This window comes from Dendropsophus ebraccatus, chromosome 12, assembly GCF_027789765.1.
Source record: "Dendropsophus ebraccatus isolate aDenEbr1 chromosome 12, aDenEbr1.pat, whole genome shotgun sequence".
Classification (NCBI taxonomy): Eukaryota; Metazoa; Chordata; class Amphibia; order Anura; family Hylidae; genus Dendropsophus; species Dendropsophus ebraccatus.
The window spans coordinates 91,462,499-91,482,688 of record NC_091465.1 but is presented as its reverse complement, the minus strand read 5'-3'; the positions used below and the strand labels follow the sequence as shown (position 1 = coordinate 91,482,688).

Sequence of the window (20,190 nt, the reverse complement as noted above, 5' to 3'; positions counted from 1 at the left end):
TTCTCCTCCCTCGTCTATTGTACATAATATCCAGTTACTATACCTACGTAACATCGCCCTTCTCCTCCCTCGTCTATTATATATGTTACTATACCTACGTAACATCGCCCTTCTCCTCCCTCGTCTATTGTACATAATATCCAGTTACCATACCTACGTAACATCGCCCTTCTCCTCCCTCGTCTATTGTACATAATATCCAGTTACTATACCTACGTAACATCGCTCTTCTCCTCCCCCGTCTATTGTATATAATATCCAGTTACTATACCTACGTAACATCGCCCTTCTCCTCCCTCGTCTATTATATATAAGTTACTATACCTACGTAACATCACCCTTCTCCTCCCTCGTCTATTATATATAAGTTACTATACCTAAGTAACATCGCCCTTCTCCTCCCTCGTCTATTGTATATAATATCCAGTTACTAAACCTACGTAACATCGCCCTTCTCCTCCCCCGTCTATTGCACATAAGGTACTATACCTACGTAACATCGCCCTTCTCCTCCCCCGTCTATTGTATATAATATCCAGTTACTAAACCTACGTAACATCGCCCTTCTCCTCCCCCGTCTATTGTATATAAGTTACTATACCTACGTAACATCGCCCTTCTCCTCCCCCGTCTATTGTATATAATATCCAGTTACTATACCTACGTAACATCGCCCTTCTCCTCCCTCGTCTATTGTATATAAGTTACTATACCTACGTACCATCGCCCTTCTCCTCCCTCGTCTATTGTATATAAGTTACTATACCTACGTAACATCGCCTTTCTTTTCCCTCGTCTATTGTATATAAGTTACTATACCTACGTAACATCGCCCTTCTCCTCCCTCGTCTATTGTATATAAGTTACTATACCTACGTAACATCGCCCTTCTCCTCCTTCGTCTATTGTATATAATATCCAGTTATTATACCTACGTAACATCGCCCTTCTCCTCCCCCGTCTATTGCACATAATATCCAGTTATTATACCTACGTAACATCGCCCTTCTCCTCCCCCGTCTATTGTATATAAGTTACTATACCTACGTAACATCGCCCTTCTCCTCCCCCGTCTATTGTATATTATATCCAGTTACTATACCTACGTAACATCGCCCTTCTCCTCCCCCGTCTATTATATATAAGTTACTATACCTACGTAACATCGCTCTTCTCCTCCCTCGTCTATTGTATATAAGTTACTATACCTACGTAACATCGCCCTTCTCCTCCCCCGTCTATTGTATATAAGTTACTATACCTACGTAACATTGCCCTTCTCCTACCTCGTCTATTGTATATAATATCCAGTTACTATACCTACGTAACATCCCTCTTCTCCTCCCTCATCTATTGTATATAATATCCAGTTACTATACCTACGTAACATCGCCCTTCTCCTCCCTCGTCTATTATATATAAGTTACTATACCTACGTAACATCGCCCTTCTCCTCCCCCGTCTATTGTATATAAGTTACTATACCTACGTAACATCGCTCTTCTCCTCCCTCGTCTATTGTATATAAGTTACTATACCTACGTAACATCGCCCTTCTCCTCCCCCGTCTATTGTACATAAGTTACTATACCTACGTAACATCGCCCTTCTCCTCCCCCGTCTATTGTATATAATATCCAGTTACTATACCTACGTAACATCGCCTTTCTCCTCCCCCGTCTATTGTATATAATATCCAGTTACTATACCTACGTAACATCGCCCTTCTCCTCCCTCGTCTATTGTATATAAGTTACTATACCTACGTAACATCGCCCTTCTCCTCCCCGTCTATTGTATATAAGTTACTATACCTACGTAACATCGCCCTTCTCCTACCTCGTCTATTGTATATAATATCCAGTTACTATACCTACGTAACATCCCTCTTCTCCTCCCTCATCTATTGTATATAATATCCAGTTACTATACCTACGTAACATCGCCCTTCTCCTCCCTCGTCTATTATATATAAGTTACTATACCTACGTAACATCGCCCTTCTCCTCCCCCGTCTATTGTATATAAGTTACTATACCTACGTAACATCGCCCTTCTCCTACCTCGTCTATTGTATATAATATCCAGTTACTATACCTACGTAACATCCCTCTTCTCCTCCCTCATCTATTGTATATAATATCCAGTTACTATACCTACGTAACATCGCCCTTCTCCTCCCTCGTCTATTATATATAAGTTACTATACCTACGTAACATTGCCCTTCTCCTCCCCCGTCTATTGTACATAAGTTACTATACCTACGTAACATCGCCCTTCTCCTCCCCCGTCTATTGTATATAATATCCAGTTACTATGCCTAAGTAACATCGCCCTTCTCCTCCCTCGTCTATTGTATATAATATCCAGTTACTATACCTACGTAACATCGCCCTTCTCCTCCCTCGTCTATTGTATATAAGTTACTATACCTACGTAACATCACCCTTCTCCTCCCTCGTCTATTGTATATAAGTTACTATACCTACGTAACATCGCCCTTCTCCTCCTTCGTCTATTGTATATAATATCCAGTTACTATACCTACGTAACATCGCCCTTCTCCTCCCCCGTCTATTGTATATAAGTTACTATACCTACGTAACATCGCCCTTCTCCTCCCCCGTCTATTGTATATAATATCCAGTTACTATACCTACGTAACATCGCCCTTCTCCTCCCTCGTCTATTGTATATAATATCCAGTTACTATACCTACGTAACATCGCCCTTCTCCTCCCTCGTCTATTGTACATAATATCCAGTTACTATACCTATGTAACATCGCCCTTCTCCTCCCCCGTCTATTGTAGATAATATCCAGTTACTATACCTACGTAACATCGCCCTTCTCCTCCCTCGTCTATTATATATAAGTTACTATACCTACGTAACATCGCTCTTCTCCTCCCTCGTCTATTGTATATAATATCCAGTTACTATACCTACGTAACATCGCCCTTCTCCTCCCCCGTCTATTGTAGATAATATCCAGTTACTATACCTACGTAACATCGCCCTTCTCCTCCCTCGTCTATTATATATAAGTTACTATACCTACGTAACATCGCCCTTCTCCTCCCTCGTCTATTATATATAAGTTACTATACCTACGTAACATCGCCCTTCTCCTCCCTCGTCTATTATATATAAGTTACTATACCTACGTAACATCGCCCTTCTCCTCCCTCGTCTATTGTACATAATATCCAGTTACTATACCTATGTAACATCGCCCTTCTCCTCCCCCGTCTATTGTAGATAATATCCAGTTACTATACCTACGTAACATCGCCCTTCTCCTCCCTCGTCTATTATATATAAGTTACTATACCTACGTAACATCGCTCTTCTCCTCCCTCGTCTATTGTATATAATATCCAGTTACTATACCTACGTAACATCGCCCTTCTCCTCCCCCGTCTATTGTAGATAATATCCAGTTACTATACCTACGTAACATCGCCCTTCTCCTCCCTCGTCTATTATATATAAGTTACTATACCTACGTAACATCACCCTTCTCCTCCCTCGTCTATTGTACATAATATCCAGTTACTATACCTACGTAACATCGCCCTTCTCCTCCCCCGTCTATTGTATATAATATCCAGTTACTATACCTATGTAACATCGCCCCCTTCTCCTCCCTCGTCTATTGTATATAATATCCAGTTACTATACCTATGTAACATCGCCCTTCTCCTCCCCCGTCTATTGTAGATAATATCCAGTTACTATACCTACGTAACATCGCCCTTCTCCTCCCCCGTCTATTGTATATAAGTTACTATACCTACGTAACATCGCCCTTCTCCTCCCCCGTCTATTGTATATAAGTTACTATACCTACGTAACATCGCCCTTCTCCTCCCCCGTCTATTGTACATAATATCCAGTTACTATACCTACGTAACATCGCCCTTCTCCTCCCCCGTCTATTGTATATAAGTTACTATACCTACGTAACATCGCCCTTCTCCTCCCCCGTCTATTGTATATAAGTTACTATACCTACGTAACATCGCCCTTCTCCTCCCCCGTCTATTGTATATAAGTTACTATACCTACGTAACATCGCCCTTCTCCTCCCCCGTCTATTGTATATAAGTTACTATACCTACGTAACATCGCCCTTCTCCTCCCCCGTCTATTGTACATAATATCCAGTTACTATACCTACGTAACATCGCCCTTCTCCTCCCCCGTCTATTGTACATAAGTTACTATACCTACGTAACATCGCCCTTCTCCTCCCCCGTCTATTGTATATAAGTTACTATACCTACGTAACATCGCCCTTCTCCTCCCCCGTCTATTGTACATAATATCCAGTTACTATACCTACGTAACATCGCCCTTCTCCTCCCTCGTCTATTATATATAAGTTACTATACCTACGTAACATCGCCCTTCTCCTCCCCCGTCTATTGTATATTATATCCAGTTACTATACCTACGTAACATCGCTCTTCTCCTCCCTCGTCTATTGTATATAATATCCAGTTACTATACCTACGTAACATCGCTCTTCTCCTCCCTCGTCTATTGTACATAATATCCAGTTACTATACCTACGTAACATCGCCCTTCTCCTCCCCCGTCTATTGTATATAAGTTACTATACCTACGTAACATCGCCCTTCTCCTCCCCCGTCTATTGTATATTATATCCAGTTACTATACCTACGTAACATCGCTCTTCTCCTCCCTCGTCTATTGTATATAATATCCAGTTACTATACCTACGTAACATCGCTCTTCTCCTCCCTCGTCTATTGTACATAATATCCAGTTACTATACCTACGTAACATCGCCCTTCTCCTCCCCCGTCTATTGTATATAAGTTACTATACCTACGTAACATCGCCCTTCTCCTCCCCCGTCTATTGTATATAAGTTACTATACCTACGTAACATCGCCCTTCTCCTCCCCCGTCTATTGTATATAAGTTACTATACCTACGTAACATCGCCCTTCTCCTCCCCGTCTATTGTACATAATATCCAGTTACTATACCTACGTAACATCGCTCTTCTCCTCCCCCGTCTATTGTATATGTTACTATACCTACGTAACATCGCCCTTCTCCTCCCCGTCTATTGTACATAATATCCAGTTACTATACCTACGTAACATCGCCCTTCTCCTCCCTCGTCTATTGTATATAATATCCAGTTACTATACCTACGTAACATCGCCCTTCTCCTCCCTCGTCTATTGTATATAAGTTACTATACCTACGTAACATCGCTCTTCTCCTCCCCCGTCTATTGTATATAATATCCAGTTACTATACCTACGTAACATCGCCCTTCTCCTCCCCCGTCTATTGTATATTATATCCAGTTACTATACCTACGTAACATCGCCCTTCTCCTCCCCCGTCTATTGTACATAAGTTACTATACCTACGTAACATCGCCCTTCTCCTCCCTCGTCTATTGTATATAAGTTACTATACCTACGTAACATCGCCCTTCTCCTCCCTCGTCTATTGTACATAATATCCAGTTACTATACCTACGTAACATCGCCCTTCTCCTCCCCCGTCTATTGCACATAAGTTACTATACCTACGTAACATCGCCCTTCTCCTCCCTCGTCTATTGTACATAATATCCAGTTACTATACCTACGTAACATCGCCCTTCTCCTCCCCCGTCTATTGTATATAAGTTACTATACCTACGTAACATCGCCCTTCTCCTCCCTCGTCTATTGTACATAATATCCAGTTACTATACCTACGTAACATCGCTCTTCTCCTCCCTCGTCTATTGTATATAATATCCAGTTACTATACCTATGTAACATCGCCCTTCTCCTCCCCCGTCTATTGTACATAAGTTACTATACCTACGTAACATCGCCCTTCTCCTCCCCCGTCTATTGTATATAATATCCAGTTACTATACCTACGTAACATCGCCCTTCTCCTCCCCGTCTATTGTACATAAGTTACTATACCTACGTAACATCGCCCTTCTCCTCCCCCGTCTATTGTATATAAGTTACTATACCTACGTAACATCGCCCTTCTCCTCCCCCGTCTATTGTATATAAGTTACTATACCTACGTAACATCGCCCTTCTCCTCCCCCGTCTATTGTATATAAGTTACTATACCTACGTAACATCGCCCTTCTCCTCCCTCGTCTATTGTATATAAGTTACTATACCTACGTAACATCGCTCTTCTCCTCCCTCGTCTATTGTATATAAGTTACTATACCTACGTAACATCGCCCTTCTCCTCCCCCGTCTATTGTACATAATATCCAGTTACTATACCTACGTAACATCGCCCTTCACCTCCCCCGTCTATTGCACATAATATCCAGTTACTATACCTACGTAACATCCCTTCTTATCTTTACAAGGTGACGCCATCAGGTTCCTACATGGCCACTTTTACCCATAATCCATCCTGGATGGGACACAGCTCAGGGACTTGTTCTGCCGTCGGAGGAGAGACGTTTCTCAGGATGCCGGGATCCGTGGTTCCAGATCTGATGCCTCTGGAGTTAGAAGAAGCCAGAAGCCAAGTCCGGGGCATTAGTCCTGAACAACTTCTGCATCGTGATGAGGATGGAGACACGTAAGTGGCCACATGGTTCTTCCAGTCCTGGGATAGCAGGTCCTCCCTATGTATCCCTGGGGCTCCAGGTCAGTAGAGTTTTGAGGCTTATTGATCTGTTTCTTCATGTCATAATTCTTCCCAGAATCCTTCACCTCTATGCAGCAAGAGGCCTGCGCTGTCAGTCTTACGCTGTGGCTGAGCGCTTCGTTCAGTACGATCAGCTGGATGCCAAGGAGCATTATGGGAAGGTCAGATGTCAATCATAGAAGAGCCAATAATGTCCAAAGAGTATGACAAAGAGAGCCCCCCAACCCCAGCTCACCTCTCCTTTCCTCCACAGTCTCCTCTCCTGGTGGCCGTGACCGCCAACCAGCCTGAGATCGTCTATGACCTCCTGACTCTAGGGGCAGATGCCAATGCTTGCGACTGGAAAGGACAGACCGCTCTCCATATCGCAGCAACCTATGGACTCTCTAGTGTCCTCAAGGTGAACTTGCTTTAAAAAATGTTTTTTCAAAAAGTCCTTGAGCCGTATTCTTTCTAGTGAGCAGGACTCGAGAGGTGCAATGGCCGCCATATTGCTTGTCTACAAGCTTTTCCCTCCCAAAAAATACATTGTTCCACTTACATAAGGTGACGTGATGGTGTTTTCTCCATCTATCATCTTACCAAAATGTACATTTTTTTCTTTCTAGGTCTACGTGACCCTTCAGCATGAGAAGAATATTGAGGTGGAGGCCAGAAATTATGAAGGTTAGATGGAAAACTTCTATATTCCTATGTTTATATGAGGTGTATACAGTAAATAAGCCGGGCTACAGTGTCCAAACAGTCCAAGGGAAAGGGCTACCAAACTGTTCTCCCAACCAGAATGTTTGGTATTTGACTCCAAACTCTACGGAGTCCTGTAAAACATGGATACAGCCGAAGGCCACACTTCGCAACAGCCGGAGCATTCACATGTTACCTCCTGAGAGCCATAGCATATACATGTTACCTCCTGACAGCCATAGCATACACATGTTACCTCCTGACAGCCATAGCATACACATGTTACCTCCTGACAGCCATAGCATACACATGTTACCTCCTGACAGCCATAGCATACACATGTTACCTCCTGACAGCCATAGCATACACATGTTACCTCCTGACAGCCATAGCATACACATGTTACCTCCTGACAGCCATAGCATACACGTGTTACCTCCTGACAGCCATAGCATATACGTGTTACCTCCTGACAGCCATAGCATATACATGTCACCTCCTGACAGCCATAGCATACACGTGTTACCTCCTGACAGCCATAGCATACACATGTTACCTCCTGACAGCCATAGCATACACGTGTTACCTCCTGACAGCCATAGCATATACGTGTTACCTCCTGACAGCCATAGCATATACGTGTTACCTCCTGACAGCCATAGCATACACATGTTACCTCCTGACAGCCATAGCATACACATGTTACCTCCTGACACCCATAGCATACACGTGTTACCTCCTGACAGCCATAGCATACACGTGTTACCTCCTGACAGCCATAGCGTACACGTGTTACCTCCTGACAGCCATAGCGTACACGTGTTACCTCCTGACAGCCATAGGGTACACATGTTACCTCCTGACAGCCATAGCATACACATGTTACCTCCTGACAGCCATAGCATACACACGTTACCTCCTGACAGCCATAGCGTACACACGTTACCTCCTGACAGCCATAGGGGACACGTTACCTCCTGACAGCCATAGCATACACATGTTACCTCCTGACAGCCATAGCGTACACATGTTATAAAGATTTGGAACAACCTACTGGATGACTTCTCCTTCAAGTTAATGGAACAGGTACTATTAAAGAGGAAAACGCTGAGAGATAATTTAGTAGTAGACATCAACAAAAAACTCCTAGACCTAAAACCATTCATCTCCACCAAAGAATTCCTTCTACAGAACCAGGATATTAACACTAGAATCATGCAGCTGCAGAAGGACACTATATACAAGAAAGCCAATAAACTACACCGTGACAGAGAGGACCAACGACGCGGAGTATACAGAACTTGGAACAAAAAGAACAGAACAACAGGGGTTGCTAAACCGGATGAACCTATCACCGAAGTACAAACGTCAGAAGACTCCAAAACACCAAGTTCCCCTTATACACATAGACAGAGATACCCTTATAAGTCTCACACTAGAACAACATACACCCAAAACCACCTTTCCAATAAAGGAATCTGTAATACGGACAGAGTGAACTCCACCAAACCTAAAACATACACTAAAACATATTTCAACAGTTCCAAAAGAGGACCTCAATCTGGACTCAAAAACCCACCACCGGCCCCCAATAGAACTAACTCCAGGAGGGAGAAGAATCCTGATCCTCCCGCTACCTCTTCCATTCAATGTAGCAATCACTTGCCCATCAACTCCCCAGGATACAGCACGCCAACGAGAACTCCCAAACAATCCCTTAACGATCTAAAAGAGATCAGAGAGAACATAGACAGAATAAAAGCCAAGTACAGAGAATCAAACATCCTCCAATACTCACCCCAGCCAAGCAACATTGGCCAGAAAGGAAAAGGTCCACCGATTAACGCGTATGAAAACACACCACTGAAAGAACCAGGGGATTCCTTTTTTACAGTACACTTTAGTCCTATTAGCTCACCCATTTTGCCAGAACAAGAAGGTAACACAGCTTCTGGAACCAACAATATCATTATTGATAATACAGCTCACAATAGTAAGGCCACTGTACCCTTTTTGCAACCTGGAATTTATAGGAATACCACCACAGGAAATCTCACTGAAGAAACTGCAACAGAAACGCCTTTTTTGGAATCAGGCCCGAACCCAAGGACCAAAGAGAAGGAAAAAGGGAAACATCTCATTACCAACTTCTTCCCCCTAAGGACATCTCAGAAACACAAAAGAAAAAATCGAGACGAGGAAGAAGAGGAGGACTCGAGAATAGAAAAATCAGAAGAAGACATACACAACAGCAAAAAAGAAAAGAAACAACACTACTAAGAACAACTACTAATGAAAGCAATGACCAAACTAACCAAAACATAAAAATTTTCAATTTATCGACGCATATTTTGAACACAAATGAACTATCCCTACTGCAGAAGGGACTGTCATTCTGTCCACAAAACCAGACAAAGAATTTTGATGTGTACTTAGACCTACACAAATTCATAAGAAAACTGACGTTACAGAGACACTTTTCGCTTCCGTCCAATCAGAACAGAATGCCGTCGAAAAACGGAATCCATGACAATCCAGTTAAAGGTAAACACCCTAAACTGCAGACCAAATCCAGATTCTATCCAGTGGAAATTCAAGGACCCTCCATAAAAACATTTTTGGATGCAGTCTCAGAAGACATAAATTGTTTAATACCCACAAAAAAGTGCACAAAGAAAGAAGGAAGACTTAGTAAGGGGGAACGCCAGGCTCTCAAAACATTTAGATCTAATAAGGAACTCGTAATCAGACCAGCAGATAAAGGAGGGGGAATCGTGATACAGAATTACCACGATTACCACACGGAAGCACTAAGGAACCTCCAAGATCTGGAATATTATAAGGTCATGGAAACAGATCCTTTCCCTGAATTGCAACAAAAGGTAACCAGATTAATTGAAGATGCCCTGACCAGGGAAATAATCACCAAGGAGGAAAAGAAATTCATGCTAATCCGGAATCCCTCCAGACCATTCTACTATCATCTCCCTAAGATTCATAAATCAGAAACCAATCCACCAGGAAGACCCATTATTTCGGGCATAAATAGCTCCCTATGCAATATATCCCAATATCTTGATCTATTACTACAGGAATATGTGCTAGACCTGGATTCCTATTTAAAAAATTCAGATTCATTGATAAGCCTTCTAAAAAATGAAACATGGTCTAACGAGACCATTATGCTAACAATGGACGTCTCTGCACTCTATACCAATATCAAGCATAACATAGGACTAGAATGTATTGACAGCTTCCTACTACAAGATACAAAAATACCAGAAGACCAAAGAAATTTCCTAATGAATTGTCTGAAATATATATTGGAGAACAACTTTTTCGAATATAACGGCACAATTTACCATCAAATATGCGGGACAGCCATGGGGACTAGAGTGGCACCGGCATACGCAAACTTATTCATGGGCAGGTTTGAAGAGAAATTCATCAAAACACACGCCTTATACCATAAAAATGTAAGACTATACAAACGTTACATAGATGACCTCTTCCTTTTATGGGAGGGGGAAAGTGGAGAAATCAATAAGTTTGTAAGTGACATCAACCAGAACAAGTGGGGAATAACACTCGTACCACATCATTCCAAAGTACAGATAGAATTCCTAGATCTACTAATTTACCATGATCAACATAAATTTCTCACAGCCACTTACTTCAAGCCCGTTGATTCTAACAGCTACCTTCCTTTTGATAGTAGTCACTCCAAAAAATGGAAAGTGAACATTCCCTTCGGACAGTTCAGAAGAGTGAGGAAGAATTGCACACTAGAGAGTAAATATAATGAACAGGCGACCATCATCCACAAGAGATTTAAATCAAAAGGTTTCCCAGAAGAATTAATTAGTGAAGCAAAACTAAGGGCTGGAGCCCTTACACAGGACGAATGCTTGAAAGAAAAAGAAAAAGAAAAACCAGAAGAAAAAGAACAAACCCAATCCTCAAATTTCATTACCACGTATACCACTGATCACAATAAATTAAGACGGATACTAAAAAAACACTGGTACATTCTAAAATTGGACCCGTTCATAAAAGACATCCTACCCGATAAACCAAGGATCATTTACCGTAGGGCACCCAACCTAAAAAGTCTGATAGCTCCTAGTAGACTGCGTAAACACACGAAAGGATTGAGTGAAACCACCAACCCGTCTAAGGGAATCCATAAATGTGGAAAGTCCAGATGTCTATGCTGCCTCTCCTTAAAAATCGGAATGACAGAGTTTAGCAGCAGGGAGGGTGAAAAATTTCCTATTAAATTTTCCCTCACATGCACTTCCAGTTATGTTGTATATGTGATAGAATGCCCATGTTCATATCAGTATGTCGGGCGCACGACACAGCCATTACACCTAAGATTAAATGGCCATAGACTGAATATCAGAAGAGGCTTCCAAAAACACGGATTGTCCAGACACTTCTATGAAAAACATGACTGCGACTTCAGAAAATTGATAATCTATCCCATTGATCACATACCTATACATGTGAACAATAGATTGGGTAATTTAATTAGAAAAGAGATGTATTGGATATATCGCTTGAATATACTCCAACCCCGAGGATTAAACGAGATCACAGAAATGATTGAGTAACCAAACTTCATAACAATATGTTTTGTTTTTTTTTGTTGTTTTTTTTTTTTTTATACAGTGGAACACCTACCTGCGTCCGCGAAGATTATATTTTCATTTTATTATTCATTTCATTTTATTATCTAATATCCTTTGAATCTATTCCCTACCAGTCTCTAGCATAATATTGTGTGCAGAAAACACTCTAAACTCCCACAAAAAAAAACAAAGAAACAAACAAAAAAACAAAAAAATAAAAAAACCAAAAGTAGCTGTTCGACTGGAATCTGTCTGGCTGGGGATTTGAACATGGGATGCCAGCTGCCGGGGTCGGGACATCTGTCGGCTCACCACCCGGCAGGTTCATTCCAGGTAAAGGATTTAGAGTTAGAACTAGACACATATCAAAAGCCAACAAGTGTTGGTGTATGTATATACACAGTAAAATGTCAGTTTGTATTTTTTATGTATTTATTTCATGTATTTTTATATATTTATTTATGATTAAGTACAAGCACGTATTTCCCAAGAACATTACAATGTTTTGAGTAAACAATGAAAGTAGACTGAAGATGAGAGCACAGCCAATGACAGTCCACCCCGGGAAATTTGAATGTTGAATCTCCCGCCCCGGCCCATTATAAATAGAGAGCTTGTCCATATGGTTTCAATTATCTGATGAAGAGGCATGTTCCTCGAAACGTATTTTATTTTACGTCATGCAATAAAGTAGTTTAAGATTTTAATACTACGACTCCATCATCTCCTTGATAATTTTTGGAAAATCCGCTCAGCGCCGGACACCAGAGTACACCACGTATCCTGCCTGGATAAAGTGATCTTGCACACCTCCTGACAGCCATAGCATACACATGTTACCTCCTGACAGCCATAGCATACACACGTTACCTCCTGACAGCCATAGCATACACACGTTACCTCCTGACAGCCATAGCATACACACGTTACCTCCTGACAGCCATAGCATACACACGTTACCTCCTGACAGCCATAGCATACACATGTTACCTCCTGACAGCCATAGGATACACATGTTACCTCCTGACAGCCATAGCGTACACATGTTACCTCCTGACAGCCATAGCGTACACATGTTACCTTCTGACAGCCATAGGGGACACGTTACCTCCTGACAGCCATAGCATACACATGTTACCTCCTGACAGCCATAGCATACACATGTTACCTCCTGACAGCCATAGCATACACATGTTACCTCCTGACAGCCATAGCGTACACATGTTACCTTCTGACAGCCATAGGGGACACGTTACCTCCTGACAGCCATAGCATACACACGTTACCTCCTGACAGCCATAGGGTACACATGTCACCCCCTGACAGCCATAGCATACACACGTTACCTCCTGACAGCCATAGGGTACACACGTCACCTCCTGACAGCCATAGCATACACATGTTACCTCCTGACAGCCATAGCATACACATGTTACCTCCTGACAGCCATAGCATACACATGTCACCTCCTGACAGCCATAGTGTACACATGTTACCTCCTGACAGCCATAGCGTACACATGTTACCTCCTGACAGCCATAGCGTACACATGTCACCTCCTGACAGCCATAGCGTACACATGTTACCTCCTGACAGCCATAGCGTACACGTGTTACCTCCTGACAGCCATAGCATACACATGTCACCTCCTGACAGCCATAGGATACACATGTTACCTCCTGACAGCCATAGCGTACACGTTACCTCCTGACAGCCATAGCATACACATGTCACCTCCTGACAGCCATAGGATACACATGTTACCTCCTGACAGCCATAGCATACACACGTTACCTCCTGACAGCCATAGCATACACATGTTACCTCCTGACAGCCATAGCGTACACATGTTACCTTCTGACAGCCATAGCATACACATGTTACCTCCTGACAGCCATAGGGGACACGTTACCTCCTGACAGCCATAGCATACACATGTTACCTCCTGACAGCCATAGCGTACACATGTTACCTCCTGACAGCCATAGCGTACACATGTTACCTTCTGACAGCCATAGGGGACACGTTACCTCCTGACAGCCATAGCATACACATGTTACCTCCTGACAGCCATAGCATACACACGTTACCTCCTGACAGCCATAGCGTACACATGTTACCTCCTGACAGCCATAGGGGACACATGTCACCTCCTGACAGCCATAGCATACACGTGTTACCTCCTGACAGCCATAGGATACACGTGTTACCTCCTGACAGCCATAGCATACACATCTTACCTCCTGACAGCCATAGCATACACGTGTTACCTCCTGACAGCCATAGCATACACATCTTACCTCCTGACAGCCATAGCATACACGTGTTACCTCCTGACAGCCATAGCATACACGTGTTACCACCTGACAGCCATAGCATACACATGTTACCTCCTGACAGCCATAGCATACACATGTTACCTCCTGACAGCCATAGCATACACATGTTACCTCCTGACAGCCATAGGATACACATGTTACCTCCTGACAGCCATAGGATACACATGTTACCTCCTGACAGCCATAGCATACACATGTTACCTCCTGACAGCCACAGCATACACATGTTACCTCCTGACAGCCATAGGATACACATGTTACCTCCTGACAGCCATAGGATACACATGTTACCTCCTGACAGCCATAGCATACACATGTTACCTCCTGACAGCCATAGGATACACACGTTACCTCCTGACAGCCATAGCGTACACACGTTACCCCCTGACAGCCATAGGATACACATGTTACCTCCTGACAGCCATAGGATACACACGTTACCTCCTGACAGCCATAGCGTACACACGTTACCTCCTGACAGCCATAGGCTGTATCTATGTTTTTCTAGCGGCCTTAAGGCTGCATCCAACATCTTCAGACGCGGGAGTCAAATGCTTAAGCTTCGGACTCTGAGATTGTTGTCAAATCCAAACAGTTTGAGAACTCCGCTCAACAATACCCATGACCCGTAAGGCGTTTTATAGAGTTGTGCCCACTGATCCTCCTCTCCATGTCACACAGGCTTGGTTCACTGTAGACTTGTTTCTCCTGATCCCGCAGGACTGACTCCGCTACACTGTGCTGTAATCTCACACAACAACGCCTACAAGAGCAAAAAGAGCCAGAACAGCCCAAACCCTCAGCAACGTGAGAAGGAAACCATTGCTTGTATCCAACTACTGCTGCAAATGGGGGCCAGCTGCACCAGTCAGGTACCAGTACTTACCCGATACTCCGCTGGTCACTACATTGACCTCTAAGTGATGACTACTTAAGGAAGAAGCAACATTTTTGCCTTTCGTTAGGCCCCCAGGTGCCATAGTACCTCACATCCTCCAATTACATTACAGTGGTAGGGGTCACCCTATCTCTGATCTGGCAATTAGATCTCCATATCCTACTATTACCGTCAGGGCAGGAAGAGCTTCATCTATGGTTATAAGGTTATTGGTGGTCCCAGCCATCCATATATATGACTGATCACTATATAATGCTATAGATCTCTGGTGGTCTCAGCCATCCACGTATATGACTGATCACTATATAATGCTATAGATCTCTGGTGGTCCCAGCATCCATGTATATGACCGATCACTATATAATGCTATAGATCTCTGGTGGTCCCAGCATCCATGTATATGACCGATCACTATATAATGCTATAGATCTCTGGTGGTCCCAGTCATCCATGTATATGACCGATCACTATATAATGCTATAGGAGATCTCTGGTGGTCCCAGCAATCCATGTATATGACCGATCACTATATAATCCTATAGATCTCTGGTGGTCCCAGCCATCCATGTATATGACCGATCACTATATAATGCTATAGATCTCTGGTGGTCCCAGTCATCCATGTATATGACCGATCACTATATAATGCTATAGGAGATCTCTGGTGGTCCCAGCAATCCATGTATATGACCGATCACTATATAATCCTATAGATCTCTGGTGGTCCCAGCCATCCATGTATATGACCGATCACTATATAATGCTATAGGAGATCTCTGGTGGTCCCAGCCATCCATGTATATGACCGATCACTATATAATGCTATAGGAGATCTCTGGTGGTCCCAGCATCCATGTATATGACCGATCACTTTATAATGCTATAGATCTCTGGTGGTCCCAGCCATCCATATATATATGACCGATCACTATATAATGCTATAGATCTCTGGTGGTCCCAGCCATCCATGTATATGACCGATCACTATATAATGCTATAGATCTCTGGTGGTCCCAGCCATCCATGTATATGACCGATCACTATATAATGCTATAGATCTCTGGTGGTCCCAGTCATCCATGTATATGACCGATCATTATATAATGCTATAGATCTCTGGTGGTCCCAGCCATCCATGTATATGACCGATCACTATATAATGCTATAGATCTCTGGTGGTCCCAGCCATCCATATATATATGACCGATCACTATATAATGCTATAGATCTCTGGTGGTCCCAGCCATCCATGTATATGACCGATCACTATATAATGCTATAGAAGATCTCTGGTGGTCCCAGCCATCCATGTATATGACCGATCACTATATAATGCTATAGGAGATCTCTGGTGGTCCCAGCCATCCATGTATATGACCGATCACTATATAATGCTATAGATCTCTGGTGGTTCCAGCCATCCATGTATATGACCGATCACTATATAATGCTACATTACCACTAAGCAGAAGATGGACTCTCCATGTTTGTTGCCTCCAGCCATTGATGGCCACAACAGCTTCTACTTTGTGCATTTCCTAATGTATTTCTGGAATATTTGCCCATATCCGGCCAACTTTAATACTTGGTAGGAAGAGGCAGAATCCATTGTAGGTGACATGAAACAGATATTGACTTCATTAAACAGGAAATCAAGAGTAACAAGACAGTGCTCCACCTGGCCGTGCAAGCTGGGAACATCCCTCTAGTCAAGTATTTCCTTGAGATGTCTCATGCCAATCACCCTGGACTCATCAACGTGAAGGTGAGCAATACCGACTCCATCTTCTCACGTTCTATTTCCAACAATAGAAAAGCTGTATCCGCTCTCTGATCTTGGACACCATTACAATTTGTAGCTAATTGACCACAAGGTATGGTCTCCATTATATATGACCATGGGTGGTCTTCTCCATCACACGTAGTGTTTTTGTCCTGACCTCATACCTTGCTGGACACGAGCCCTGCTCTCCATCGTTCCTCACGGTGGATTTAGTCTCCCCGGAATGTAATTCCTGCAGTTCTGTATGGTCAGCTGGTCTTCATGATGGATAGTGTTGAGCAGACATGCTGAACTGTTGGGGTATGGCAACCTTCTCCAAACCTGAGCGCTTAGGATTTGACTCTTGTTGGCTAGAAAAGTTGGATGCCTCCCTAGGGAGTCCTAGAAAACATGGATACACTAATAGGTTGTGTTCATGTTTTCCCATGCTCCCTAGGGCTGCATCTATCTTCTCCAGCCACCAAGAGTCAAATCCTGAGAGCTCAGGTTTGGAGAAGGCTGCCATACCCCAACAGTTCAGCATGTCTGCTCAACACTTATGATGGAGGAACCCAGACCTAGCCTTAGCACACTAGTGGAGCCTCTGACAGCTCAGAAAACCATTGATATCCTCAGGGACATGTCACTAGAGATGAGCGAACCGGTTTGGGTTGGGTCCATCCGAACCCGAACGTTCGGCATTTGATTAGCTGGGGCTGCTGAACTTGGATAAAGCTCTAAGGTTGTCTGGAAAACATGGATACAGCCTATGACTATATCCATGTTTCCCACATCGCCTTAGGGCTTTATCCAAGTTCAGCAGCCACCACTAATCATATGCCAAAAGTTCGGGTTCAGATGGACTCCAGCTGCTCCAGGTTTGCTCATCTCTACATGTCACCCATTTAGGTTGACCTACACCCATTGGCCACCAAGAAGACATGTCCATAGTCATTGAACCATAGTGGATGGCCAGAGTTAGCTGTGGTTAGCTCTAGAACATCTGATGCTTCCGCGTCTTTATAATGTTTCTTTGTTTGCTTCCCGACCATAATGTCAGATTTACATCCACCTCTTTCATACAGGCCCATGGAAATACAGCTTTGCACATGGCAGCGGCTTTACCACCTACTCGCTCCACTGAGTATCTGATCCAGCTCCTGCTTTTCTATGGGGGTGATCCAAGCACCCGCAACCTGGAGAACGAGCAGCCGGCCCACCTGGTGCCTCCTGGAGAGTTTTCCGAGCAGGTACATACTAGAGAATCTTCCCTTTGTTATATTCCTAATAGCACAGCTCCTTCCGTATACCCTTATAGCTGCTGGTGAGAAAGACAACAGGTTGGTGTGGGAGGAGGGGGATGCAGCTGCAGGTTTTACAGTGAGAGGAAGCAGACATGTGACATCACAGCAGGAAGAGCTCGCCCACTCACCAAATATAGAAGGAGGACATAACCCTCCAAAAAAAGAATAAATCCCCATTTGTAGAACCATTTAAGCCCCGCCCATTATCTTCCTAGGAACACCAGCTTTAGGGAACATTTGCATACACCCGCCCACCTGTTCAGTCCCACAATACCCTGGATTATGGAGAAGCTTTATGATGTCACTGCTGATAGAATGTGATTATAATCTCCAGGTTTCCATGTTTCAGATTAAAGCGCTCTTAAAGAGAAGACGTGTGATGTCATCGGTCCGCAACCAATCAGCAACTTCCTTATAGGAAACAACAGAACAGGACTGCTTTTCTAGTCCCAAAGTCAAATTTCTCCAACTAGTGAAGGAATAACATGAAGTCTATAACAATGTAGAGTCCCAAGGACTGAGACTGAAGGTCCTATTACACCAACAGATCTGACCACAGATTATCTGCCAAAGATTTGAAGCCAAACCAGGAACAGACTATAAACAGAGAACAGGTCATAAAGGAAAGACTGAGATTTCTCCTCTTTTTAAATCCACTCCTGGGTTTGGCTTCAAATCTTTGGCAGATAATCTGTCGTCAGATCTGATGGTGTAATAGGGCCTTAAGAGTCCATTTACACAGAAAGATTATCTTACAGATTATCTGACAAAGATTTGCAGCCAAAGCCAGAAACAGACTATAAACAGAGATCAGATCATAAAGGCAAGACTGAGATTTCTGCTCTTTTCAAATCCATTCCTGGCTTTGGCTTCAAATCTTTGGCAAATAATCTGTCAGATAATCTTTCTGTGTAAATGGACCCTTAGTGGGGGGTATTAGGGGAGAACGAGGTGTCATCATCCACAGTGTTCATTGTAGTTTCTGTGAAACTGCCCCCCAGTGATTACCAAGGTGGAACAAGAATCGTGTACAGCAGGTAAGGAACAGACTGTTCTAGAATACTGCTACTCGTATCTATGGAGAGACCTATCAATCAAGGCCGGGGGGCAGAGAGAAGCTGCTGGGCCCGCCCCAATGACTCTGAACCTCAGTTATGATTCCACTTTAAGGCCGCAGTGTCACCATTGTAATAACGGAGCCATGAGAGGGACAACAGGTTCCCCACCTAGCAGGATGTGTTTTCCTGTTCCTGTTGCGCAGAGGATCGGGAAGATCAGGGTCTCTCTGTCTCTTCTTATCTGCTGTAACTGGTTCTAGAAGAGTTCTCCACCATAAATCCCATTTCTGTGAAATGAAAACCTCTTCACTATGGACCATATTGGTCTACCCCAGAAGGCCGCCAGCCGCCATGTCTCCTCGCCATGCTGACCTCTGGGATCCTTTACCACATATATATTATTTATTATAGAGTCCTATGGACTTTTTAACAGGCTGATCATCGTCCACATAAAAGACTGCGGAACAGACAAACGCTGATGGCCGGGATTGTGCGGCTCTATATGCGTATATCCCCCTGTGTGATGGAGGTGAATGACCCAGAGATAGTACAGGGGACCATTCCCCGGCAATTACCGTTAAAGGGTTCCTCAAACCATTGTCATATGACTTGTACATGGGCGATTGGCACCAGTATTAGGCCGGTGTCTGCCCGTGTATTAGGAGCCTTAGGAACCCTCGTATAATGCTCCTGCTCTGGGCCTCAGTAGAAATTAGGGATATTCCAGTGCGGGCCAAAATGATATAGTGTGGCAGGGTTGTGGTACCTAACCCAATCTCCTGCTGGTCCTTTGCAGCGTCTGTTCGCCTGCCTGTTACCTGTCCCTGCTTCTTTTCTT

The 20,190-nt window shown here is 43.5% G+C and overlaps 1 protein-coding gene across 2 annotated transcripts in view; it reads left to right on the top strand.

Moving 5' to 3' along the window:
* Positions 1-18,879, top strand: part of NFKBID (NFKB inhibitor delta) — a 32,981-nt gene extending 14,102 nt beyond the window's left edge. For both annotated transcript variants that reach the window (XM_069948080.1, XM_069948081.1), the window contains exons 2-9: positions 6,387-6,604; positions 6,729-6,834; positions 6,927-7,073; positions 7,282-7,339; positions 15,051-15,202; positions 16,877-16,993; positions 18,076-18,240; positions 18,644-18,879. In XM_069948080.1, the coding sequence (XP_069804181.1) occupies positions 6,387-6,604; positions 6,729-6,834; positions 6,927-7,073; positions 7,282-7,339; positions 15,051-15,202; positions 16,877-16,993; positions 18,076-18,240; positions 18,644-18,712 (1,032 nt within the window). In that variant the 3' untranslated portion in view covers positions 18,713-18,879. The remainder of the gene's footprint in view (positions 1-6,386; positions 6,605-6,728; positions 6,835-6,926; positions 7,074-7,281; positions 7,340-15,050; positions 15,203-16,876; positions 16,994-18,075; positions 18,241-18,643) is intronic.
* The last annotated feature ends 1,311 nt before the right edge of the window (positions 18,880-20,190 follow it).